Genomic DNA, 19,422 nt, shown 5'->3' on the forward strand with positions numbered 1-19,422 from the left:
TTAGATATAAAAGGGAGAAGACTTTTCCACGGATTCTGCCTTCCGGTCCCCTTCTGCCTCCTGGGGGAAGTCTTTCCTTCTATCCTTTAATAAAGCCTTTCACTTTCCACTCTACACTTGCCTCGGTGCTGTACTTCAGCATTCAGGGAAGCAAGGACACCTCGCGGTAAACGCTATGACATATGTCCTATGCTAAAAAAATAAGTTTTATTCAGAACCATTTTATTTAATAACAAAACACCATTATTTTAAAATGAAAGTCTATTTGTATTTCTCCAGTAGTTTTCTTTTCTTTTCTTTTCTTTTCTTTTTTTTTGTCTTTTTAATTTGATTCCTTTTTTTAATATTAATATATTTATTTATTTTTATGTGGTGCTGAGGATCGAACCCAGGGCTAGGCAAGCTCTCTACTGCTGAGCCACAATCCCAGCCTCTTTGATTCTATTATAAACTCACTAGAGCTTCTTCTCTGGAAAAACACCAAATGGCGGATGACAACGGTGCAGCGGGAGGTCCTGGAGGTCCCGGGGGCCCCCCCGGAATGGGTGGCCGGGGCGGCTTCCGCGGAGGCTTCGGCAGCGGTCTCCGAGGCCGTGGACGGGGCTGGGGCCGTGGCTGCGGGGCTCATGGAGGCAAGGCCGAAGACAAGGAGTGGATCCCGGTCACCAAGCTGGGCTGCCTGGTCAAGGACATGAAGATCAAGTCCCTGGAGGAGATCTATCTCTTCTCTTTGCCCATCAAGGAGTCTGAGATCATTGACTTTTTCTTGGGGGCATCATTCAAGGATGAGGTTTTGAAGATCATGCTGAAAGGGTAAAGTTTCTAAGCTGGAAAGCTTGAATTAAAATGTAAAAGATTAGGTATTATTAAGTTCTTCTGTTACACCCAGAACCTGAAATTCCTGAGATAGTTAAAGCAACGCCCTACTGGCTATTTAGCCTAGGGCCCTGTGCAGTTTGTCACAGGGCCCGAACCAATCAGTTTGAATGTGTACCTCGCTTAGAAGTGACCAATCACCCCCGCCCGACCTGTTCCGGCCAATGAATGTGCTAATCACGTCTCAGAGTTGTTGTTCAATTTTCCCGCGCCTTATGATGATTTGTTCTGATGTATGCAAACCCCCCCCACCCTCCCCAAAAAGTGTACTTAAGCTCTGCTCGACCTCTGCTCTGGGCTCTGGGCTGCTCTCCCTTCCTGAGTGAGCCTTGAGCCTCAGTGCGCTGAATTAGGATCCTCTTCAATAAACTCCCTCCTGCCCATTGCATGAAGCTGGTCTCTTGTGGTCTCTTTCTCCAACGATTCGCTGGATCCTTACAATGCCTGTACAGAAACAGACCAGATTCAAGGCATTTGTAGCTATTGGGGACTACAACGGTCACGTCGGACTGGGAGTAAAATGGCCAAGGAGGTAGCAACTGCTATCCGAGGGGCCATCATCCTGGCCAAGCTCTCCATCGTTCCTGTGCGGAGAGGCTATTGGGGGAACAAGATTGGCAAGCCTCACACTGTCCCTTGTAAGGTGACAGGACATTGTGGTTCTGTGCTGGTACGGCTCATCCCTGCTCCCAGAGGTACTGGAATCGTCTCAGCTCCTGTACCCAAGAAGCTACTGATGATGGCTGATATTGATGATTGCTACACTTCTGCCAGGGGCTGCACTGCCACCTTGGGCAATTTTGCCAAGGCCACCTTTGATGCCATCTCCAAGACATACAGCTATTTGACCCCTGATCTCTGGAAAGAGACTGTGTTCACCAAGTCTCCTTATCAGGAATTCACTGACCATCTTGTGAAAACCCATACCAGAGTCTCTGTACAGAGGACCCAGGCTCCAGCTGTGGCTACAACATAGGGTTTTTATACAAAAATAATAAAGTGAATGAAACCCAAAAAAAATAAAAATAAATAAACTCACTAGAGTTTATTTTGAATGTTTCTTGGTATGGGAATCTTCTCCCCATCTGAGCATTATTCCACCAGCCTGTAGCAGCACTGGTCTCTGCCCTAAAAATTATTTGTTTTTTATGAAAAAAAAAAAAAGGAAAGTGTGTGTTCCCCTCCCTAGCCCTCTAAAATTAAGGGGAAATAGGATCCTCCCATCCTACTCCTACTTCCTTTCTTCCTACCACAGGACCAAGCCACCCCCTTGGAGAAAAAGGAATTCCCCTGATAAGTTGCCCCCAGTCAGAGCATTTCTGGGCCTCTTTACCACCATTTCCCTTTTTGTTACTTTTAGATACAAGAACAACTCCTCACTCGGCGGGCGGGGTCCTGTCAAAACCCCTTCCTTTTTCATTGTCTGTTGGCCTTGCAATCTCAGTGATGGAACAACCCTCTGATGCTTCTCTTTACAATATGGTCTGTTCTTTCAGAAAGCAAGATTACAGTTTCAAAATCCCCAGATAGACTAGAATGTTTTATTCAGAGAATCAATGGCACTTTATCCTGCTTTCCTTACTGAAACTTGTAGCATTCACTTTAACTCCACTCCCATACAATTTCTAACATAAACTTGATACTAGTTATTATCTCAATTAACTTTTTTATCCAGGCCCTAATATCCTAATATTTTCTCTCTCTCTCTCTCTCTCTCTCTCTTTCTTTCCAGGCCCTAATTCTCAATACTCACAACAAATAAATGGCCTTCAAAATTAGCTTCTATATTAGAAACTGTGAATGTGGAAGTTGGCACATCCTCCCTGGAGAGGAATCAAAAGTGAAGTTGTTCTCCTTCTGCTGACTTAAAAGGGCCAGGGCTTTCTGACACCAGGAATTCTCCAAAGCAGAAGCCGACTCTGGCATAATGAAACTTTTTGTATTGGCTTAGTGATGAAAATGGTCAAAAGCAACTGCTATAGCAATTGTATTTTTCCTTAACAGGAAGCAAGAGTTACCTACTAGTTACTAGTGGTGTAAACTTCAGGTAAGATAATGGTGCAATTTTCTAAGGGTAAAATATAGGAAATGAAAATAACTTTTGCTTTTATTCTAATCAGCCATAGAAATTTAGGCTAGCTTAAAGATAATTTTTTAAATCAGCTTTATATTTAAATCATGAAATCCTCTCTTGGATAGAAGTCAAGTCTTCTCTTTAATGGAAAAAGCAACTTATTTTGAAAATTTCTTTATCCACCAAACATTAGCTTAGAACAACAGTACTGGACCTGGAGGTGTAGTTCGGTGATAGAGCTCTTGCGTAGCATGGGCAAGGCTGTAGGTTCAGTCCCCAGCACCAAAAATAAAAGAGAAAAAACAAAAACAAAAGCAAAAAACCCTGACAGTACTGGGGTCATGGACAGGTAGGGGCAGGATACAAACAAGGAATTTATACTAACTTAGCAAAATACACATACGAAATCACTCAGAAATTTTTAAAAGCAACATAATAGACATGTGTATCAATGTTTGGGAATTATGTGGTTTTTCAAGACCTTTAATCTTGAGTTGCCAGATAAAATATAAGACCCCCTGGTTATATATGAACTTCATAAAAAACAAATAATTTTTAGGATAAATATCACTCATGCTTTAAAAAATATGTACCTGTTATTTATCCAAAATTCAAATTTAACTGGGCATCCCATGTTATTATTTGCTAAATCTGGCAAACTTAAACTTGAGGAATAGAGAGTGGGTCAGATAAGCTTCCTGGAGATGTAGATTTTAGGCCAACTGCTGACAAAAGCTGTAAACGGAAACAGAGAACATGCCAGATGTGGGAAGTACTCTCCGTGGCATGAAACCGAGATGAGCAAGTAATTCCTGGTTAGGATGACAACCAGGTTGGCAGAGCTGGAGGAAGATGTTCAAGATGAGCAGACAGCTGAAAACCACCAGGGCACTGTCCTTGTGAGTGGTACCTCGTAATAGGCTTTATTTCCATGGAATTTGCTTAAAGGATGATATTCCTGTTAATCAGTCGGAACTTTCCCCATGTAAGACCACAGATGTCAATGGCTTGGACACACAGACTTTAAATTGCAGCGGTGTTTACAGGTTATGCACATGAGCATTACAATTGAAATGCTCATGTGCACACACACACACACACACACAAAAGAAAGAAGGAAAAAGAAAGGAAACACTTTTAAATGGGGAAAGTCAGATCTAGGAAGTATGTATGATGTGCTACAGCTTACATAAGAACCAAGTACACAAATATATTTGCTTATTTTAAAATATATATATATATATATAATTACATTCTTAAAACAACAAAAATTTAACTATAAAATAAAAAATAATACCAATGCAGGAGGCAGAAAATAAAGCAGAGAAAAAAGGAACAAAAACTAAACTTCTTTAAATGTGCTTTGTTGGACAAATATCTTTAGGGGAATGTAAATGTTTAAATAATTTATAATTAAATTATGAAAAAGAAATCCTGAAAACAAAAAATAGAAAAAAAACAAAAAATAGAAGGAAATAAATGAGCATAATTGAATAATAAGTTGTAGCATAACCACCAAAGAGGACCCATTCCAAGTGACTTAAAAACACAATAATTTGGCACTCCAGGTGGGATATACCCTACCAATAAAAAGAACTGTAAAAAGTATTAATAAAAGAATCCTTAAAGTTTTGGAGTTATACCCTAGGCATCTGAAGATTGTTGTGTGCACGATGTGGGACAAAGTAAATGAGTAATTATGTGATGTTCAAACTCTCTCATACCCAAGGTCATTTGAGAACTAAGACTCTTGGCATGGGAGGAAGGAAATAAATAACTTAGATAGAAAAATTTAAAGAAAAAGGCTTCACAAATACTCAACATGCATTCTATCACTGAGCAGAATCCTCAGCCCCCTATTATTTGTTTTTAAACTGGAAATAACATTGTGATGTGAATATTATCACACTTTTTTTTAATTTTAGAAATGAAGAAATTGAGGGGCTAGGATATAGCTCAGTTGGTAGAGTGTTTGCCTCACATGCACAAAGCCTTGGGTTCAATCCCCAGCACCAAAAAAAAAAAAAAGAAAGAAAGAAAGAAAGAAAAAGAAAACAGAAATGAGGAAATTGAGGCTCAGAGAGGTCAGTTGGCATTCTGAAGGTGAAAAGATACCATTACTAACCATTACTCTATAAATGAGCTTTCTATAGACTGAGTGTACAATGGTGCCAAATCCTGTGTCTAGGTTTGGCATAAAATGAGAATAGATGCTGTCAATGAAGACAGCTTACATCTGGGTTTTGGAAACTTAACAAGGTCTAACTCTCCAAAATATGTACCAAAAATAACTGGGGAAACAGTAGTGTGTCCAAGTCATTCAAAGGAAAAATGTATCACTACTTCTATTCATAGTAAAAAGCCTGTTTAGACCATCCTATGACCAAAAATGGTATTACTGAGCCTTTCAAGGAAAGTGGGCATAATACTTGTAGACAGGCAAAAAGACACATGGTCCTCAAGGAAATATGAATCTGAATAGAAAATGTTAAACAACAGAGATCAAATCGGCTGCTTAGCCTGATGAATGAAGTTTGTTCCATTCCAGTAGCAATCAGGAGATTCTGGCAGCGGCCCAGGGGACCCCCCAGAAGGAGCATCTGGAAGGAAGTGTCCACCACACTTTGGTTAGGCTGGCACCAGCACAATACCTGCAGAACTACCTACCGGATAAGGTTAGCAAGGAGTGACATCAACTCCAAATCATCCAGGGCTCCGCAGGAATTAAAGCACCTGATTGAGATAGTAAAGGGGACTTTTCAGAAACACTGAATCAGGCTCAAAATGACTTATTGCCAAGTTTTGAAAAATTGGTCTGGGGTTCATCCCTGGTCTAATTAAGGTCTATACTATCTTTTCCCCTGAATGTAACTCAGGAAAGCTATCTTTATCGTTCTGCTTTTATCTAGCATCCCAGACACTAAGTCTCTGACTTGAATATATAGCTGCGAGGTTGAAAACTGTTATCTCCCCAACAAAGTCGGCTGTGGGAGGAAATTGCTCTTATGCAATGAGAGACCAGACAAATTCTTTACTCTTTTCTAAGAAACAGAGATAAATATTTACAAGGATTCCTCAGACACCAGAGATAAAATACTTGATTGTAAAGAAATAAAACGTGACTTTTTAACATTTTACTAGATTCATCGGGAAAAGTGTGTTGTTTTACCAGAGTTGTACTGACTCTAAGGTTTTTTACATGGTATGAAGAGGGTAAAAAACTAAGAGAAAGAATAAAGAAAATGCAGATTTGATCACTGTATGATGCAAGTAGTTATTGTAAACCTTAATTAAGGCCTTGGGTTGGGGAACCTCACCCAGATCCTTTAAAAATACCCAAAGGGGTTAATAAGGAGAAGGAAGAGGAGGGAGTAGTGGGGAGAGAAGAAAGAAGAGGAGGGGGGGAAGGAGGAGGAGAAGGAAGAAGAAAATTAAGAAAGCATGTAGTAAGATAATTGTAAGTAAATTGAGAAATTTTAAATGATACTATTTTTCTATTTTTTCCCACTGAGGTGAATGTGTCAATATTTTGTATGCATTTAGAGGAATCATAGGAATTTAATTGCTAAAAAGAAAAGAACTATAACAAGCAAATCAAGTCCCCTGTCACATTCCAAGACTACTGATAGTGTGGATGTTGTTGCCTTCATTTTCAGTGTTTAAAAGTACTTCTCTATTTCTCCCTTATGTAGCTTTCTTCATAGGAATTTAATTGCTAAAAAGAAAAGAACTATAACAAGCAAATCAAGTCCCCTGTCACATTCTAAGACTACTGATAGTGTGGATGTTGTTGCCTTCATTTTCAGTGTTTAAAAGTACTTCTCTATTTCTCCCTTATGTAGCTTTCTTCCATATTACAGGTCAAAGCAATGTGTATTACATATGTATTTATTAAGTTAACAAACAGCACAATAAACTTCACAAACATTATATGCCAGGTACTGCTAAGCTATGGGAATACTACAGTGAACCAGACAAGGTAGGGTCCCTGACCAACATGAAGCTTTGAAAGAGACAAGGAACTAACCTAGAGTTACAGTAGCCTATAATACATATTCAGAATTTCAACTATTTCAACTATTACAACTCCTAAGGAGAAAAGTAGAGAGTGCTGTGAGCTACTCTAAAAGTGAAATCTAAATTAGAATACTTATTTAACCAAACAATTCAATGAGATATTTAAGCGTTAGAATATCCACATTGTTCCTGAAATTTCCCAACCTTTCTTGTAATTAGTAAGAGTCCTGTAATTAATTATGGTCACTGGGCTGGAAGGAGAAATGTGTCATTTTTAGGAGGAAGCATTTAGAAGACAGTGCTTCCCTCCAGCTCTTTCCTGCCCTGCAATTATAGTCATGAGGCTAGGTGTGGAGATGAAGTTCACAGGTGGAAACAACCTGGATTGCTAAGTTGCAACAGGAAGGTCAAGTACTACACAATTTTCTGTGTGTGTGTGTGTGTATGTGTGTGTGTGTGTATTACCGGGGATTGGATCCATAGCCTTGTGCTTGCACAGTGAAGAAGGCCATTGGGATTTTAATAGGAATCATATTAAATCCATATAACACTTTTGGTAGTATGGCCATATTGATAATGTTAATTCTGCCTATCCAAGAGTATTTGGGAGGTCTTTTCATCTTTTAAGGTCTTATTCAAATTCTTTCTTTAGTGTTCTGAAGTTTTCATTGTAGAGGTTAATTAATTACCACAACATGGCCTTTTCCTCCTTGACTATCCTGTCACAGGAATTACATTTATTCTCATGACATCTCTCCATTTCACTAATGGAGAAATGATGACACAGGAATGCTTAAGGAGTTACCTAAAATTAGTCAATAGTGAAATAGGATATCCTGCTTTTGGTCAAGAGCTGTATTCAAAACACAAGAACTTTTCAAAAGCAGGTTGAGACCCACTAATTTTAAAATTAATTTACTTTGTCACAATTGGAATTTTTCAAAAGATAAATTAGAGCATACTAGCCTGGGATAGAATATAAGCTCACAGTGCACTTTAATGAGTATTATTTTAGGTAACATTTATTTTTAAAGTGTGCACATGTTATATTGCATTATGCACACACATATACTTTAGGTACACATTAGTTACTATGCAAAATATATTTCTCATTGTGTTGTGGATGAGAAGTTTGGAAAATATTGCATTAGACTGCGCAATGGGAATCATGGATAAAGTTTTTTTCAGTGAGTCATTTAAATGAAATAATGTAAAAATATTCATGAAATGAATGTACTGTTTTGATATCGTTTGATCAGAAATTATGAGTCTAAGAAGAATTATGGACTCAGAGCTGGGGATATAGCTCAGTTGGTGGAGTGCTTACCTTGCATGCATAAGGCCCTAGGTTAAATCCCCAGGACCATTAAAAAAAAAAAAAAGAATCATGGACTCATTCTGAAAGGTCAAGAAAACTACAAAAACTGCCATTAAATATTAAATAATTTACTTTTTTTAAAAAAAGTAAGTGAAGCCAGGTACAGTGGTGCATGCGTATAATCCCAGGGGCTGAGGAAGGTGAGAGAGGATTGCAAGTTCAAAGCCAGTCTCAACAAAAGCCAGGCATTAAACAACCCAATGAGACCCTGTCTCTAGATAAAACACCAAATAGGGTGGGGGGATGTGGCTCAGTGGTCAAGAGTCCATGAGTTCAATCCCCAGTACAAAAAAAAAAAAAGTGAGTAACTCTTGGAGAGCAGGAAGATAAAGGTTAGAATTTGGATTCACTTAATCATCCATTTAAAAGTATTTATGGAGCACCTGCCATGTGCCAGACTGTAAGTTAGGGTCTGAGAAAATGTCTATCAATTGGTAGAAGTGTTCTCTGCCCTTATGGAGCTTATATTCCAGGCAGGGAAGATAGACACTGGATTTTTTAAACATACACTTATTTTTTTTTTAAAGAGGAGAGAGAGAGAGAGAGAGAGAGAGAGAGAATTTTTTAATATTTATTTTTAGTTCTCAGCAGACACAACATTTTTGTTTGTATGTGGTGCTGAGGATCGAACCCGGGCCGCACGCATGCCAGACGAGCGCGCCACCGCTTGAGCCACATCCCCAGCCCCCATACACTTATTATTGAGCTGTGACTAAAATGAGTGCTAAGACAGATAATGCCCTGAAAGCATCTGTGTGCTGGCAAATGATTAACAATCTGCTCTGCAAGGAAATTTTTCTTGTGTATATTTAGGCACCTCTGTCTGCAATTTTTCTGACATAAAGGATATATAGCATACAATAATAATACACAATACTTAAGGCAGACAATTGATTCTCATGGAATACTTTCATAGATTTGTTTATTTGTTCTAATTAGTTATACATAACAGTTGAATGCACTTTGACACATCATTTCATAAATGGAGTATAATTTCTCATTTTTCTGGTTGTACATGATATAGAATCCCACAGGTCGTGTAGTCACGTATATACATAGGGTAATAATCTCTGATTCATCCTACTATCCTTCCTATCCCCATACCCCCTTCCCTCCCCTCTCCTCCTTACCCCTATACCCCCTCCCCTCCCTTTACTCCTCTCTGTCTAATCCATAGTAACTATTCTTCCCTTGCCATCCCCCCCTCCCACCAACTTACTATGAATTAGCATCAACATATCAGAGAAAACATTTATTTGGCTTTGGTTTCGGGGAGATTAGGCTTATTTTGCTTAGTATGCTATTCTCCAGCTCCCTTTACCTGCAAATGCCATAATTTCATTCTTCTTTATGGATGAGTCATTGTCCATTGTGTACATGTACCACAATTTCTTTATTCATTCATCTGTTGAAGGGCACCTAGGTTGGTTCCATAATTTAGTTACTGTGAATGGAACTGCAATAAACATTTATATGGCTGCATCACTGTAGTATGCTGTTTTTAAGTCCTTTCGGTATAAACCCATAGGAGTGGGATAGCTGGGTCAAATGGTTCCATTCCAAGTATTCTAGGAATCTCCATACCACTTTCCACAATGGTTGCACCAAATTGCAGTCCCACCAGCAATGTATGAGGGTACCTTTTTCCCTGCATCCTCGCCAACATTTATTGTTGCTCGTATTCTTGATAATTGCCATTCTGATTGGAGTTAGATGAAATCTTTGAGTAGTTTTGATTTGCATTTCTTGAGCTTTTATATCTGTAGCCAGTGTATAGCTTAAGAAAGGAACCTTGTAATTCCAACATGAGTGTCAGTGGATATTCTCATTTATGTTAAAGAGTAAGATGAAAGTAAAACAATGAAGACTTAAATCAGAACTTGACTCAGTTGTCAAAGACATGAGCAACTTCTTTGCTGAATTAGATAATAGTTTTAAATGCTAAAAGTATAATCTCTCAATTTTTTGTGCTAATCATGATGTAATTATTATTTTTTAATTGGTTTTATTTTTTAAATACATGACACATGATGTAATTATTATTGACACCAAATACTTTTTCAGTGCTGGGAATTGAACCCAGGGCTTCACACATGCTAAGCACAACTCTACCACCACACCATATTCTTAGCCCACAAAACACTTTTAAATTTAATCTGCATTACTAATATTTTTCATCAGTGTTTTAAGAATAAACAATAAAACAATAAGACAGTCCTGGATTTATTGTATTTGCAGATTTTTCCATAGTGAAAACATCCATGGGAGCATCCTGGCCAATTTCCAGCTACCAAGGTGATATTACAAGAGATGGGGAACAGAATTGAAAAGACTGCTGCAGAAGTGTAGTATTGTGTACTTCATTATGTAGTATTCTGCCATATAAAGAGAATAGACATGGGCTGGGGCTGTAGCTCAGTGGTAAAGCACTTGCCTCACATGTGTGAGGCACTGGGTTTGATCCTCAGCACCACATAAAAATAAATAAAGATACTGTGTGTTCATCTACAACTAAATAAATAATTTAAAAAAGAGAGAGAGAATAGACACAACCCCAGGAACCAAGTAATAATAAACCTTAGTAAAATAATTGGGGAGAAAGGAGCTTTGAGTATTTGTTTTAACTTTTACTGATATTTTTATTATGAATATAATAATTTATTTTTTAATTATTACTACAATTAACAAATGTCCCCACAAAATTCTTTATATTAACAACTGGTTCTTGTGACTATACCCTGAACCCCTCAAGGATTAGAAAAAGGGCAAACTGATGGAGAGTGTCTCAAAAAAGAAAGGCTTTGCTCCTGAGTCCTGAACAGGGAGGGTTGATATCATGGAAGAAGCTGGTGGTGGAGGGACATAAGCCCCCTGATGCCAAATGTAGCTGGTTGGTTTCTCCTCCAGAGTAATGAAAAGGCTGTACAGGTCAACAACAAAATATTTCTAAAATTGTTTTCTCCCCAGCCTCCTCTTACTATCTCCCAGTCTCCTTAAAATGTTTAAATCAAGATTTTTAACATGGAATAAATTTAAGATTACCCTTCTCTCACCTCTAACATCTCTCTATCACCTCACTGAAATCCCTTTAACAGCTGCAAGATCCTATTCTAAAAGTGAAGTTAAAAGGCTACAAAAGTGTTCAAGCAACACAGCTCCAAAAACTAAACAGGAAGGGACAGGCCTGCAATCATCAGTAAGCAGTTAAGTGACATATGGGGTTCATTCCCATTTGACAACTTGATGAGAAAATCAGGAAGCACAAAGACCACCCAGTGCAGCAAAAAGCTAATGTCAGAGAACTAAAACTGGCCCTGTTACACACTTACTTGGACAAAGAGAATGTATTTGTGGGGGCAACTTTGGTCTCTATAGCTGTGCACATTTACATCACGGCTTGAGACATTACAACAAAACCTCTCCACATCCTGAGCTCTTATTTATTTATACAATCAGTTATAACATGTTACAATAAAGGAGTTGCTGAAGAAGATCCATGAATCACCAGAAGGTTCACTTGCAATAATTATATAAAATAAATTCTTATCTCACTAAAAAAAAAAGTGCATAGTTTATTTCTCTTTTCTCTACACTGTAAATATTTATGTATATGTTTGCTTCCTCCAAGGAAGCAAACTTCTCTTCTGAATTGTGTCCTCTCCAAATTCTTACGCTGAAGCTCTAACTCCCTATATGTGGCTGTATTTTGAGTAAGAAAGTAATTAAGGTTAAATGAGGTTATAAGGACTGATCTGATTGAATTAGTATCCTTGTAAGAAGAGGCCCAGAGAACTCTCTTGCTCACTCTGCCATATGAAGATGGAGCAAGAAGGTAACCATCTGCAAGCCAGGAAGGGGGCCCCACAACCAAACTGGCAGCACCTTGATCTTGGACTTTCCAGTTTCCTGAATTGTGAGAAATGAATTTCTGCTGACAGTGTCACCCAGTTTGTGGCATTTTGTTATGGCAGCTTGAGCCGACTAATATAGAAGAGATTCTATTTTAGTTACTTTTCTATGTATAATACATTAAAGTATCTTACACAAGGAAGAAACTCAAAAGAAGGTCTTGGAATTAGTGGGGAGATGTACATGATAGCTCTATTTTTTGTTTAAGGTCCCTAGTCTCTTGCTCAAGCTTGAGTCCCTTCTCTCCAGAGCTCTATGAATAACACTTCCTTTTCCCTGCTCATAGAAGCCGAGCTTACTTAATGGCAACTCACAACAAATGTTCCAGAGTCTTCTCTGCCATCACTTATCCAACCATTTCTCCTACAAGCCAGATTCACCATTTCTCCTCTATAATTTTGCTAAAGCACTTATGTTTCTTCTAATAGTGCCCTGGAGAGGGTGTAACAAGCAGCTCTAAGGACAGTCCCATGCAAGAGAGACCTGATCTGTGGCACTGGAAATTTTCTGTTGTGTAAATATTCTCACAATGGCTGATTTCAAGCTACCAATGTGACTTCACTCAATATAGATTTGGGAAGAATTGCACAAAGTAGACTCTCACAACCTGCTATGGTTTGGATAAGGTTAAAGGCTTGGTCCCCATCTCATGGTGCTATTGGGAGATGGTGGAATCTTTAAGAGATGGGGCCTCCTGAGAGGTCCTCCAGTCCCCAGGGGTGTACCCTCAAAGGAGATGGTAGGATCCCAGCCCATTTTCCTTCCTCTCTCTTTTCCACTCCAGCCAAGATAAATGGTTTTTCCATGATGTACTGATTCACCACAAGCCCAAAAGCAACAAGGCTACTCAATCATAAACTGGATCTTACAAAGCTGTGAGCTACAATAAACCTTTCTCTCTAGAATTTAATTTTTCTTGGGTATTTGTTATAGTGTCAGAAAGTTAACACAACTCTACTTCAGTCTACCATGGATTTACATCTCAGTGACAGGCACTAGTCACCAGCATATCCTTGGAGTTGGAGAGAGCTGAAGCCAGATTTAAAGTTAGGTAGTCAGTGTAGTTAGGTAAATCGGGTCTAATACCGAGTAAAATCTAAAATGGAGGCCATGCTGGGAATGACTCAGGGAAAACACAGGACAACTCATGGAATGTTAATGAAGTCCCGAAAAGGCCCTAGGCCAAAGTCCACCTCAAAGAAGTGTTAATGAACAGCCCCCAGCAAACTTAAAGATAGCCCATCACAAAGAAGTGTCCCACCCCTCGGGCCTTCCAACCTACATTCCATCACCAAAACTATAAAAAGGGGAAACAACCGCACTTCCACGGATTCCACCTTTTGGGTCCCCTTCTTCCTCTGGGAGAAGTCTTTTCTGCTGTCCTTTAATAAACTTCTAATTTCTACTCTGACCTTGCCTCGGCGTGCTTCTTTGGTGTTATTCTTCAACATCGGGGAAGCAAGGACTCGTCACCAGTCAACAGCGGTATCAGAGCTACAGTCTAGAACCAAGTCTACCATTGTGTAACTTTGGACAACTTACTTAATCCATTTCCAATTTTTATTTGCAACCTAGGAATAATAAGAGTAGCTGTCTCAAATTTCATAGGTGTTAAATGAGATTGTACATATAAAGTTATCACATTGACTAGTACATAGTAGGTGTTTAAGAAATATTAGCCATCATCATGGAGCCACTTGTCAAAAGAAACTAACTTTATTTTTAGAACCACAAACGCCAAACAAAACAGCTCCTCAGGAAAAAACCCTCAGAGCCCAACTGCCACCACCGGCTTCCCACAAGCCTCTCACCCCCACACAACCCTCACCACCTCCCACAATCCTCCTGTTCTTGAGGCTGATTGGCTGGGTCGCGTGGGCGGAGCCAAAGAAGTCCCCCAATGAGCAGCTCCGTGGAGGAGCCAATCAGCTAGATGTTGCTGGGGCCGCTGTGAGCCAATCATCAGCTGGCAGTCTGAAGGGCAGGGAAACAGCCCAATGAACATCACGCAGAGGAGCCAATCAGCTAGATGTTGCTGGGGCTGCTGTGAGCCAATCATCAGCCGGCAGCTGGAAGTTTGCTGGGGCCCCTTGGGCTGTGGCTCTCAACAATCATGATCATCATCCTACCTCCATTGTCACCACCATTCAATTATTCCATATAACCACAGACACCACCTTCCCCCATCTGCATGGCCTGCCAGTTGTACAGATATTTGCATAAGCATTAGCATTGAAAATCTATTATACTTTTGTTACTCAACTTCAAACTGGTAGGAGACAGGTCTGAAATGCTTATAACTGAGAATGAATGGAACTAACTTACTTGCATGATAGGAAGAGAAACCAAAGCCTGCCATTTATTGAGTACCTAATTGTTGACCCACAAGACTTTTTGCTAGAGATTTCCCTGTCATCTCATTTAAGTCTCAAACAATCATTTCCATGCATAAGAAAACTAAGGCTTAAAGGAGTTCAGTAACTTGCTGAGGTCACAAGCTGGTGAGAATATAGATAGACCCAGGATTCTTCTAACCTATTCCAAAAACCATGGTATCAACCTTGTCAAGAATACCTTAGTAAAAAAAAAAAAAAAAAAAAAAAAAATACCTTAGTTGCAGGGCTCAGTGGTGCACGTCTGTAATCCCAGCAACTGGGGAGGCTGAGACAGGAGAATCACAAGTTCAAAGCCAGCCTCAACAATGGCAAGGCACTAAGCAACTCAGTGGGATCCTCTCCTGTCTCTAAATAAAACACAAAATAGGGCTGGGAATGTAGCTTAGTCATTGGGTGCCTCTGAGTTCAATCTCCAGTACCCGCTCCCCATACACACACCAAAAAAGAATACCTTAGTGGAGAGATGACAAGATAAAACAATATAAAGAACCCACTGACTGCCACAACTTGGTAGTAATACATGTATTGGAAATTTTGGTTCAGAGTTAATTGAAGCATTGTCCCACCCCACCCCCGCCCCATTATCCTACTTAAGTTTGTGTTAGCCTGCATGTAACAGAAACTCAATTACAGTGTCTTAAGGAAAGATTCTTTTCCTCATGTGACAATATCTAGAAGGAGGATCCTGTCTCTTCTTGATCATCAGTTTTTTAGCATATGGCTTTCTTCTTCATGATCACAAGAATGCTACATCATCTCCAGGCATTGCATCTATATCCCAGGTGAAAAGAAATAAAAAGACACATATCCTCTAAGCATGCTCTTTTTTTTTTTATAAGGGAAAAAAAAATGCTTTCCCGGGACCCCGATCCTGTGGAGTTTTGCTTATACCTCTGGGTCAGAACTAGGTCACAAGGTTGCCCCGAGTAGCAAGGGGTCCAGGGAATTGTGTCTTTTTAAAGGGACACATTATTGACTGAACACAATTGGGTCTCTGTTATGAAGGTGAAAGGAGAGACTGAATATAGAGAAAGGAAGCAGTGGAGTCTGCCACTCCATTTGGTCCTCAGAGAAGCCTGGACTTCTTCAGGGTTGGAAGGAGCACAGAATGTCAGAATGAAAAGAAAACTTTGTGATCATTAGTCTGGTCCAATTTCCTGCCTAATGAAGGATTTTCTTCTACAACTTCTCTAACAAAGGGTCATCCAGCTACTGCTGAATACAGACAAGGTATCAGTGTTTGAATGCTTGACTATTACATGCAGGAGACCAGGACTTATGGTCCTATCAATATACTGACTACAGAATTGTGATCAAGCACCAAAAAAAGTAAAAATATAAAATTAATGAGCATTCCAATTAGATACCAAAGGGTAATATTAGAATCTAGATAAAAGAGTGCAAAACTCTATATTCTAATTATGCAGGAAAAAAGGATTTTCATCATACTAGATGATAAAGTGTTTTGAAAAAATTAAGTAAGGATGACATCTAAAAGATGCCTATGAGAAAAATGATGGCAGGCATGAAGTTGGTCACATTGGACCAGAAGACAAATCAGTCGTAAGAGAGTATGTTAATCGAAGCACAAGTAGAATTATCCTGGTTTGGAGCATGGAGGTCCTGGCCTGATTGTCTAGCTCAGTGGTTCTCAAAGTGTGACCCAGGGCTTGTATGGTGTCTAAGACCATGACGTCAAACTATTGTTATCATAATACAAAGAAATTATTGACCTTCTTCTCTAATTCTCTCACTAGTATACATTGGAGGTTTGTGGTTTTTGTTTTGTTTTGTTTTTGTTTTTTTTTAATGGCTAAATAACCTGGGATATCTCCACAGAAAGAATGCAAAAGTAGACATGAAAATACAAATCTCAGGGCTGGGGTTGTGGCTCAATGATACAGTGCTTGCCTAGCACATTCGAGGCCCTGGGTTCAATCCTCAACACTACATAAAAATAAATAAATAAAATAAAGAGGGGCTGGGGATGTGGCTCAAGCGGTAGCGCGCTCGCCTGGCATGCGTGCGGCCCGGGTTCGATCCTCAGCACCACATACAAACAAAGATGTTGTGTCCGCCGAAAACTAAAAAATAAATATTAAAAAATTCTCTTAAAAAAATAAAATAAAGGTATTGTGTCTAACTACAACTAAAAATTTAAAAAGAAAGAAAGAAAATACAAATCTCTAAGCCTGTACTAAAACTTTAAAGCTTATAGAAAATTTTCTGAAAGTTGGAAAGCTAAAACAAAAAATTAAAATTAAAAAAAATTGAGACCAAAGAGGGCGGGGGAAGAATAGAAAATACAAATCTCTTTAAGTAAGGAATATATTGAAAGGAATTGCAAAACTGTAAAACAATGCCACCTTTATTGCTGAAATTTTAACTAACATTTCAGCTTTGGGAAAAATAACCTTTTCATAATATATTATTTATTATTGTTTTTAAATGAATCAATAAAAGTACTTTATAGATTTCTCAGATTCAATTTCTTTTTTTTTTTAAAGAGAGAGTGAGAGAGGAGAGAGAGAGAATTTTCAATATTTATTTTTTAGTTCTCGGTGGACACAACATCTTTGTTGGTATGTGGTGCTGAGGATCGAACCCGGGCCGCACGCATGCCAGGCGAGTGCGCTACCGCTTGAGCCACATCCCCAGCCCCCAATTTCTACTATAGTAAATATTGATAGTCATAAGTGTTGGCGGGGATGTGGGGAAAAGGGTACACTTGTACACTGCTGGTGGGACTACAAAATGGTGAGGCCAATTTGGAAAGCAGTATGGAGATTCCTGGGAAAGCTGGGAATGGATCCACCATATGACCCAGCTATCGCACTTCTCGGACTATTCCCTGAGGACCTTAAAAGAGTACACTATAGGGATACGGCCACATCAATGATTATAGCGGCACAATTCACAATAGCTAGACTGTGGAACCAACCTAGATGCCCTTCAATAGATGAATGGATAAAAAAAATGAGGCATCTATACACAATGGAGTATTATGCAGCACTAAGAAATGACAAAATCATAGAATTTGCAGGGAAATGGATGGCATTAGAGCAGATTATGCTAAGTGAAGCTAGCCAAGCCCTAAAAAACAAATGCCAAATGTCTTCTTTGATATAAAGAGAGAAACTAAGAACAGAACAGGAAGGAAGAGCATGAGGAAAAGACTAACAGTAAATAAAGACAAATGGGGGGAGAGAAAGGGAGAGATAAGGGAAAGCATATGGAAATGGTAGGAGACCTTCAATGATATACAAAATTATAAGAGGTTATGAGGGGCAAGGGGGAGGGAAAAGGGGGAGAGAATTGAACAACAGCAGGGGAGGTAGAGAGGGAAGATGGGAGGGGAGGGGAGGGGAGGGGGGATAGTAGGAGATAGGGATGGTAGCAGAATACAACAGTCACTAATATGCCATTATGTAATAATGTGAGTATGTAACAGATGTGATTCTGCAATCTGTATTTGGGGTAAAAATGGGAGTTCAAAGCCCAATTGAGTCTAATGTATGAAATATGATATATCATGAGCTCTGTAATGTTTTGAACAATCAATAAAAAAAATTAAAAAATAATAAAAAAAATATTTAAAAAAGTATTGATAGTCATGACTTGCATAAACAAAAGTTCTTTGGACCAGGTGTGGTGGTGCATACCTGTAATTCCAGCAACTTGGGAGGCTAAAACAGGAGGATTGCAAGTTTGAGACAAGCCTCAGCAACTTAGTGAAGCCCTAAGCAACTTAGTGAGACTCTCTTGGAGAATTTTTCCTCTGAGAACTGTCACTGTAAGCATTGCTAAGCTAGAGAGGAGTCACCTCACTCATGGCTGGAATGGTTTTACCTATAAAAGCAGTCAGCATGTAAGTGAGAACACCTGTGTATAAGCCCTTCAGCTCACCTGTGGTCAATATTACCCACCATTCAAGTCATCAAGCTTGACACCTTCTGTTCCCATATCTAATCAGGAACTAAACTGTGGTTCTTCCTTTCTCTTGGCTTGTACCTATCCTTCCTACCCCATCCCCACATGGCCACCATCCACCGTTCAGACTTCATTTTTCCCCTTTCCCTTTAAATACCTTCTAAACGTGGAAACATTTAGAAGTTCAAAACCTACGTGTGAGAGGTATCTCTTTCTTGATATTACAACAGTACTAAGATATTAGATCAAATAAAAATCTAGCTTGCTTTTCTAAGGTGATCTCTATTTCGTCTTCAGCAGATTCCTAAAGAGCTAAGACAGGGGCTGGAGTTGTGGCTTGCCTAGTCCATATGAGGCACTGGGTTTGATCCTCAGCACCACATAAAAGTAAATAAATAGAATAAAGGTATTGTGTCCATCTATAACTAATGTTCTAAAAAACAGAGAGCGAGAGAGAGCTAAGACAGTGGCTGTATGTGGAAATACCAACTTAACAGTTCTGCAAGTCTTTGTGCATTACCTAATCTCGGGTCTCCTGCTGTAACCAGTCCTTCCGGTGTACATCAACTGTCCTTCCTAACTCCCTACCTAAGCCAAAAGTTAAAGTAAACCTGGGGCTGCCCATCCGGTTGTTCTTACAGTGACCAGCTCAGCCTCTCCAGCCAGTATCAGAACTTCCCAGCAGGGACTTCACAGCCAATCAGCTGTTTCTTCTGGCTTCCTTTCTGTCCAAATCCACACTCTATTTAAAGGATGGTAGTTAAATTTGAGCCAAAGAAATAGCAAGGAGGTGAGAGCAGCTAAGCCCCTAAGGCTTTAAATAGACCAAGACACTGCATAAG

General features: G+C 39.3%; 2 protein-coding genes across 2 annotated transcripts; both read left to right on the plus strand.

The window, feature by feature from the left end:
* Positions 1–464: 464 nt before the first annotated feature.
* LOC308633502 (small ribosomal subunit protein uS5-like) lies at positions 465–817 on the plus strand (the record flags this gene model as incomplete). The annotated part of the gene is made up of 1 exon (XM_081266363.1): positions 465–817. The coding sequence occupies exon 1, from the start codon at positions 485–487 to the stop codon at positions 815–817; it is 333 nt and encodes a 110-aa protein (XP_081122489.1). The 5' UTR covers positions 465–484.
* Positions 818–1,381: 564 nt separating this feature from the next.
* On the plus strand, positions 1,382–1,910 carry LOC308633462 (small ribosomal subunit protein uS5-like). The gene has a single exon (XM_081266276.1). It carries the CDS (start codon positions 1,397–1,399, stop codon positions 1,850–1,852), a length of 456 nt encoding a protein of 151 aa, XP_081122402.1. The 5' UTR covers positions 1,382–1,396; the 3' UTR covers positions 1,853–1,910.
* Positions 1,911–19,422: the final 17,512 nt, after the last annotated feature.

Source organism: Spermophilus citellus, assembly GCF_964194105.1.
Source record: "Spermophilus citellus genome assembly, chromosome: 14".
Taxonomy (NCBI): domain Eukaryota; kingdom Metazoa; phylum Chordata; class Mammalia; order Rodentia; family Sciuridae; genus Spermophilus; species Spermophilus citellus.

What these genes read in the sequence shown, in the direction of transcription:
- LOC308633462 (XM_081266276.1), top strand. Translation starts at nt 1,397, where the DNA reads ATGGCCAAGGAGGTAGCAACTGCTATCCGAGGGGCCATCATCCTGGCC.